Source organism: Micromesistius poutassou (assembly GCF_964030765.1).
Source record: "Micromesistius poutassou genome assembly, chromosome: 22".
Lineage (NCBI taxonomy): Eukaryota > Metazoa > Chordata > Actinopteri > Gadiformes > Gadidae > Micromesistius > Micromesistius poutassou.
The window spans coordinates 12,509,458-12,517,953 of NC_140292.1; the positions used below are offsets into that span (position 1 = coordinate 12,509,458).

The 8,496-nt window shown below is 47.5% G+C and overlaps 1 protein-coding gene across 1 annotated transcript in view; it reads right to left on the bottom strand.

Moving 5' to 3' along the window:
- Nucleotides 1-4,454: 4,454 nt before the first annotated feature.
- dab2ipb (DAB2 interacting protein b) overlaps nt 4,455-8,496 on the bottom strand; it is a gene marked incomplete at its 3' end in the record, with an annotated part of 50,238 nt that continues 46,196 nt past the window's right edge. The window contains 3 exon segments of the mRNA XM_084486816.1: nt 4,455-4,622; nt 6,094-6,181; nt 6,922-7,124. Coding sequence (XP_084342942.1) covers nt 4,455-4,622; nt 6,094-6,181; nt 6,922-7,124 — 459 coding nt within the window.

Here is an 8,496-nt window from a genome sequence, read left to right on the forward strand (position 1 = left end):
GGGTAGCTTGTGGAGAGAGAAAGTTACGATCACTTTTGGGTGTGTAATCTTTCTAATTATGTATTTTCAGTCTTATACTTGCGGCTGTTTAACGAGGAACACTGACTTTCTTGTTTTACATCATGTGTAATTCATGGCACGATTGAAACAAGATCCAAAACCTATTTGTCCCTGGCTGTTGACTACGGTACATAGAGCTCATGGTGGTCCATCGGAATAGGAGGGATTTAGGCTGTTTAGTGCTCTCTAAGAGCATGTTACAGACATGGTCCAGTTCTCACTGAACCATCCACTTCAGCTTGCTAGGGGGGCCAAACCCAGTATATAGGTCAGGCTCCGCACCAGACCGGCAGCACTCAATACTGGTCCACTGTCGGGTTCTCTCCTTCCTGCAGCCTCATTCTGAACATATGCTCCGTTTTCCGGTGTTCCACATAGAAAGAGGCTTTTCAGCGGTCACGCATCGAGCTCCGATTTCACATCGACACGGAAGTCTGGATGTAGGCCGAGCTGGTGTCAATGGTACGATCATCGACTCGCACTGAACGCGTGATATTAACACACAGAACTGGCTTAAGCACAACACGAGAGCAGAATTTTAAAATAGCTAAATAAAACTTTAATAGGTCTAGTTGCAAATGTACATAAATTGCACAGCCACATTTTTTTTCCCGTCAACACAAGTTCTCTGTACATTATTGTTTTGTCGCCGTCGTCGAAGGAAGCCGTGTCCAGTAAATACTTAACCTATACTTAAAAAAGTATTTTCTACAAGTTTATTAGAAAACATACAACACCTTTTTTTTCATTTATATAGATTTATATATTTTTTAATATTCTTATGAATCTGTTCCTTGAATAGGCTGCACTATATTTCTGACACTGCTCAGTTTTATGAACTCAACAACAGTCTTATTGAGTTGGGACCATGGGCTAAACAAACCAAAAAAGGAAACTCTTAGAAAATAAAATATAAAGCCAAACATATTGACAATCGTTATTACACTAGTATTTTTTTTCTCTTTGTGCCACATATCACGAGTGGCAAGCGCGGTATAAGTTAGCTAGCTTTTTCATGACTGTACAGTTCACATCGATGGCTAGTTAGCGGAACGAGGCAAAGCAATGAGTCAAAACCAGAGCAACAATGCTGTGCATATTCATCTGAGAACGTCTGTAGTGATTCATAATAATATCTTAAATCTCCAGATATAAAACTAGCCTAGCACATTTGCTTACTCTTAGGATGTGTGTTTGAAATGAAGGACGCCATTATAGACTATCTGACATGACAGAGAGAACTATCGAGGTGAAAAACAGGATTGTGCTTCACACTTGATTGATTTGAATATTGATTGGCCTGAACATTGCCAATAGCCCGATGGCCATTAGGGCATAGGTCAAAGGTCAACAGTACTCCAATATATATTTTTTGCTAATGATATTACTCTTTACAATTTCATAGAAACAGGATGAATAACGATTGCAAGGTGAGTTAGTTAATAGTGGAAACCGTTGAAAACTAACTGCAGGAGCTATTTCATATTTACAATATCCTTGTCATACTGATACAGCAGAGTTTCGCACACAAGGAACAATTTACAAAAAAAAAAAATCTCTCTTTAACATTAGGTAAAAAATATTGTGAACATTTTATTTACACTTTCCTCAGGCCTTGTGCAGCCTTTTTAATACACTTGTAATGATCATATATTCACTGTAAGGGTCTGCCGTCTGCAATCTCCTCTCTTCTTCGTCAACACGCCCTCCTGTCAGTCAATAAAGTCCACATGATGACCCTGCCATACTAACTCATCCCACTCGTCATATCGTTGGTTTACTTTAACGGTACAAAAGAACACATAGAAAAATATGCAATATATAGACGCTAACATGGCATGGCGCTATGGAAGTCGGATGGCAACAGGAAGGGGACATTTACAGGGGATTCAACGCCTTCGTTAAGACCAGCTGTGAGTTCACGCCTTCACATTCAAAAGAACGAAAGAGTGCGAGCGAGAGAGAGAGAGCGAGCGAGGGCAGAATGAACCACAGGAAGTTGTCGACGCCTAGCTTGGTCAGAGTCACAGTTTTTGACGCAGCATACCTCATTATTACTGACAAAATGAATCACTTTCATGAGCTAGTCCAGTGTATCGAAGTGTATGTGTCTTATAGAGATGTGTCAAACAATTCCTCCCTCCCTGTAGCTTCCTGTGCTATCGGAGTGAAAAGACTACAAACATGGCTGACATCCTATAACGCTATAAAGACAGATCATTGACATACAGCATATAACATGGACAACATCTCAAACTCATATTAAAACATAACATGTTTTAACTGTACAGTGATGTCTGTCAAAAAGAGCAGTGGTGTGCAACAGGTGATTAATTAAGATATTTCTTAATTAGATTTGATTAATTCGGGACTTATTAAAGCTAGGGTAGGCAATATACATTAAAATATTTTTTTGTCATATTTGTCACAACGTCTATATATCCCAACGGGAATCAATTCATCGAATACTCTGACAAAAAATAAATCCAGTATTTGTGGCTATCACAGGCCTGTAAACCTGTCCAATCATTTAATTCCGAATGAAATGAATGGATGGCCTACCTGTCTTTCTACCTACCCGTCTAACTGCACCCACTCTGCTCGTGCACTCACTGTGAATGACCGGAGTCTTCCACAAGGCTAGGCAGACCTATTGCTAATGCTAGCGAGCTAGCCATGTGTTTTGGGGGAGTGGCTTTGGAGGAGTTTTTCAGTTCGATACTTTTAAAACCAAGTCTGGTTTCTCCAAAGTTGCCTACCCCTGCTTTAAGATATTAATAAGATGTAGTAAGATGTTTAAATATTAAAGTAGAGTAAAAGGCAGGACAGCTGTTTGGATGGTGTTTTTAAAATAATGAATCAACAAAAAAATAGAAAAAGCGCTACATTGTATAACAAAAAGTATTGTTTGATGGAAATATGAAGGCGGTCAAGGTGGCGATCACTGCGCTGCAGTGAGTCCCTGGGGGCCTGAAGCAAACCGAATTCGACCATTAAGTCACACCACAATAAAACTCTCTCAGCCTGAACACCGCCTGCAAATCAAGACCCTGCTTCCATATTTAACATTATCAAATATAGTCTAGACTCTGCAGCAACCAACCAAAGTAATGCATACATCCATATTAAACTTCATTGATAAAGTATATCGGTAGAGTCCTTTTTTTACGCGAGCGTGTCAGAATACATCGGGCGACGATGTGGGTTTGTACAGCTTAGGGTGATCTTCTACAAACCCAGTTTAACTTGTGCCTTTTCTGCCGGGACGGAGAGCTGCGGGTGGCGGGTGTGAAGAGATAAGGAGGAGGAAGGAGAAGGTGTGTTCTTTACTTAAGGCGTTTCAATGTACCACTAGCTTTCACAAAGTGCATTACTTAAGGGGAGGGAGCGGGGAGTCTGCGGGGCCCTTTGGAACACACCCCGTCACTGGAAAAGGTTCGTAACAACTCGTCTCTAAAAAATATCTCACCCTCGCCCATATTTGGATGTTCTCTCTTTTTTCCTATCCTTTCTAAATAAAAAGCATGACGCACAGAAGTAAAGCATTGTAAAAGAATCCCGTCAGGACAACAATAGTGCTATATCATTCTTTTTTTTTTTGTGTGTGTTTGTGTGTTTTTTTTTTTTATTCACTGTCATAAAAGGAGGAGGAGAGAAGAGGGAGGAGGAGGAGGGGCTGAGCGGTTGCTAGGGCAACTGTCGCCGACGGTTCCGGTCTGTGATTATATAGCGGCGGTCGTTTTGTTTTGGTTTCTTACGTCCCGGGTTTGGGGCAGAAGGTCCTGGAACGTCCCCCCCCCCCCCCCCCGGTGCCTCTGAACGCCCCCCCTGAAGCGCCGTGTGGACGGGCTGAACGGACGACCAAGACTCCTGTTCAAAGTTACTATTGGTTGTGTTGCAAGAATTAGCCCCGCCTCCTCTGACCCGCCTCCCGTCTCTGAAGGCGCTCTGGTGATTCAGGTTGTCCGTCATTGGTTGCTGCTGTCCTCGTCATCCGTGTGTGTGTGTGTGTGTGTGTGTGTGTGTGTGTGTCTCGGTACGTCATCCAACCCGTACGTCGAGGAGCAAAGAATCCACAAGTCCTCTGTCCTTTAAGTCTCCACCTTCACGTCAAAGTGCGTCCTACACCTACACTCGTATCCCCGTGCTCTCCTCTGCTCTCGCCACCTCACCAAACCACACATGCGTCCACGCATGCACATACGCATTCCCTCCTCCTCCTCCCCCCCCCCGCCCCCCCACCCCCCACATGACACATGCACGCCGCCCCGGTCCTCCTCTCCGTCATGACGCTGGCCGGCCCCCCAGGTCCTCTCCGTCATGGCGCCCCCCCCCCCCCCCCCCCCCACCAGGTCCTCTCCGTCATGGCGCCCCCCCCCGCCCCCCCGCCCCCTCTAGCAGTTGCTGCTGTTCCTGAACTCGCCGTTCTCGGTGATCTGCAGCTTGGTGGGGTTGGTGGGCGAGATGCCGTTGCGCGTCTGCATGCTGTAGCGCTCCTTGAGCTGCGTCAGCGCGCTCATCAGCCGGGCGTTGGCCGCGTCCAGCGAGGCGATGCGCTTCTCCTGCGGAAGACACGGAGAGACACGCCGCCGCCGGCTGTTAGGCGTCAGCAGGATTAACAAAGGCAACGATAACATGACGAGAAAGAGAAATGAGGCGAGGTCGCTGATTGGATCCTCCTAGCGGAGTGTGGAGGTGTCCCTGAGCGAGACGCCCTCACCCTGACTGCTCCTGACCGGCCGGCTGTCGCCCTGCGTGGTCGACTCCGCCGTCGGTGTGTGAATGTGTGCATGAATGCTTGTTTGTCACTTTGGATAAAAAGCGTCAGCAAAATCCCCAAAATGTCAATATTTTGGCATTGAAAAATAAATGGAGTAGAGTGGGGGGGGATCGGAACTACGATAAGCATTTTCCATTTACAGCTGACATCCTAAATAGTCAGTATTATAGCGTGGATCATATGGATTGTATTGCCTGTAGAGCATCTCAAAGGTTGTTGTCCAGTTGTAGTACATCTTGACTAGACGTTTTGCATTCAATTCGTTCGCTCAATCCACACCAGCAAAACCTTCACCATCAACATCTGCAATTGATTGACACCACACATTGGTTTGCTTTCAAACGGCGTGATGTTCACACTGAGAATATTCAAGCATGATGCAATTAGTGTGTCGGAAAAAAAAACCCATCTCATGCCTTCATCCAAACATTCTGTTATGATGACAAGCAGAACCAGACGGTTGCACACCGGGCCTCATGTTTATCCCCCGCCTGTTAGGAATGTATTGACGTCTCCGATGACATATTAATGAATGACTTCTAGCCTGCTCAAGATAGCCGCCCCAGGGTCCAGGCAGACCAGGGAGCTGGTAGACCCCCAGTCTAGGATTGCAACTCTTTTTCGTGGAGTTACGCAACCCCATGAAAGTTTATTTTCCACGGAGCGGGATGGGCATCATTAATGTATAACGAGAAAATAAGATCAATTATAGAAGACGCGCTGCACAAGCTGTTAGGAGGAGGAGGCGGCAGAACAAAGATGGCTGCATGGCGGTTTGGAGGAACGCGACTGGATGAAAGCAGTTTTTTCGGCCTTAATTGTCACTTTATTTACTTAAGAGTGCGTGTAGCAGAATACAGCTGGGGCCTAGAAACACAAGCTGAGCTACAAGCTGAACAGCCCCCACAGAGAGAAAGTAGTACATATGAAATATGCATCCTCTGGCAAGAGGAGTAAAAATATACTGCAAACAAGCACCGCCGCTTACTCATCTTCTATGTAAGCGTATCTGTCGAGGTAGATTGCTATGTTGAGGTAACTTTATTATATGGATGAATAAAAATTGAATCCAAAACGATTTCCTCAATGAATCAGGTTGTTTCGAGACAATTTGTGTGATTCTGAGAAGTGTATGAATAATGTATTACAGTAACTGCCTAAAACACAGTTAATAAAATAATAGTGATATATATATATATCACTATTATAATAATAGTGATATATATATATCACAATAACAGCAGGAGCCTGACCTGGGCATCGATGATCTTCTGCTTGGAGTCCACGACCGCCTGCATGTCTGAGTGGTCTTTCTTCAGCTCCTCCTCCACAGACATTAACCTGAAGAGACAGCAGGGTTAAACTACAGACATTAACCTGAAGAGACAGCAGGGTTAAACTACAGACATTAACCTGAAGAGACAGCAGGGTTAAACTACAGACATTAACCTGAAGAGACAGCAGGGTTAAACTACAGACATTAACCTGAAGAGATGACAGCAGGTTTAAACTACAGACATTAACCTGAACAGACAGCAGGGTTAAACTACAGACATTAACCTGAAGAGACAGCAGGGTTAAACTACAGACATTAACCTGAAGAGACAGCAGGGTTAAACTACAGACATTAACCCGAAGAGACAGCAGGGGCACCATGTGTGTGTAAGCACACGTTGCTTAGTTTACAGAGAGGAAAACACGAGCGTGTTTTCACTTGGATTTCGCTTGTAAACGTTTTGTGTTCATCGAGGCTGTCGTCACCTTCAGCTGAGCGTGACCGTCACAGCCACACAATTCAACTTCCCATCGATTCCACAAGATCAAACATGTCGATCAAATATAGATAAAAGATATCGATCAATATCGATCAAAGATATCGAAATAAATCGATATATTTGATCGATATTGATCCCTGACGGGATTAAGATTTGATCTTGTGGAATCAATCGGAAGTTAAACTGTACGGCTCTCGAGACGACACTGACACTCGAGACGACACTGCGTCACCACGACGACGACCACACCACCACAGAGCGCCCGGCGCCCCCCCCCCCCCCCCCCCGCCCCCCCCCCCTGCTCACCGGCTGATGATGCCCTTCATCTGGAGGTCCTTGTCGTCCTGCTGCCGCCGCAGCCGCTCCTCCGACTCCTCCAGCCGGGCCTGGTACTCCAGCAGCACCTTGTGGGCCTGCTCGTCCTGGCCCTTCAGCCGCGCCTCGTACTCCTCCAGCTTCTGCACCGAGGCGCGCAGCCGCTCCTGCAGCACCGCGATCTCCTGCTGGTACTGGAGGGGGGGGGGCAGAGCGAGGGGCGGGGCGTCAAGAGCGTCGCCGCTGTTACGGTGGTTAAGGTTGGGGGCCCGAGGGGGGGGGGGGGGGCCCGAGGGGGCAGCAGGACGGCCCCCCCCGTGCCAGTGGGGGGGGCGTCCGAGGGGGGGGGTGTTAGTGAAGCTGGAGGTTAGTAACTAGAACGACGTCGATGCGGCTCGGTGTGACGGGTTTGATTCCCACCCTGGGGTTCTACGCCCCTTTGTGCGCGCGCGCTTCCTCACGTGTCGCCCGCCTTCTTGTCTAAAAGGGCACGAAAAGACCGTTAGAAAAAGAGGACGGTCGTTTTGTCTACAACAGCAATAAAGGCAGAAAAAACATAAGAAGTGATAATAGCGACATAACAACAATGCACCCTTATTAGTCCACTGTTCCTCTGATTTAGGGAATAAAATGTACTATTTTGGGGGCGATATTGGAAAGTAAATCCTTGTGCCAAGAATATAACATCAATAACGTCCCGTCCCACGGATCACCCTGATCACCGTCCTAATCACCTCCCCGCTCTCTCCCCCGGTGGGCCCGCTCATAACCCCCGCCCGTCGATTCCTCGTCCCTCCGCCGCGGCCAGGGTTTGCTTAGCTTCCATTAGCCCCTGCGTCTGTGTGACTTTCATTAAAGTCCCCCCGACTCCAGACATGCCCTTTAATCCCAGTCATTGGGCGGCGGGCCAAAGACCTCTAAGCCGCGCCAGATCATTTCCTGCTGCGCCGCGACCAGTGAAGAAGAGGAGGAGGAGGAGGAGGGAGGAGGAGACAGACAACAACAGGGCCGTCTAGCCTGCCCTCGCCACGTAAGTCGGGGAAAAGCTCTGCTTGACCCCCTCAGTGTCCCCCCCCCCCCCCCCTCCCCCCCCCCCCCGGAGGGACAAGAGAGGGTTTGAAGTTTTTCCTGCAGGGCATAAATCCTCCAGGATTAGAATAAAAAAAAAGAGAGTTTGTGAGTCTGTATGTACAAATACGCTGCGATACGGGGGTATCCGAAGGTTACTGCCGCTGTAACATCCACTACGGGAAGAAAATGGCGTTATTGTTGCGTTAAAAAAATGTAATAAACAAGGTTGAGGTCCAGCGATACGCAACACAACAACAACAACAACAACAACAAGCAGACGTTTGAACGGGGTGTTATTCAAACCAGGCTCAGTGGCCGGCTTCCACGCTCTACTACCCCGTGTGTTGCTGTAATCAATCACGCCTCCTTGTCGCCTTGTGTCCTTGTCTCCCTGTGCTCACTGCCCCCTCCCCCCCCCTGGGCCCGACCCCGGGGGGGGGGGGGGGGGGGCCCACGACCTCTGGCCAGGGAGGGTGACCTTGCTCAAACAGCCCA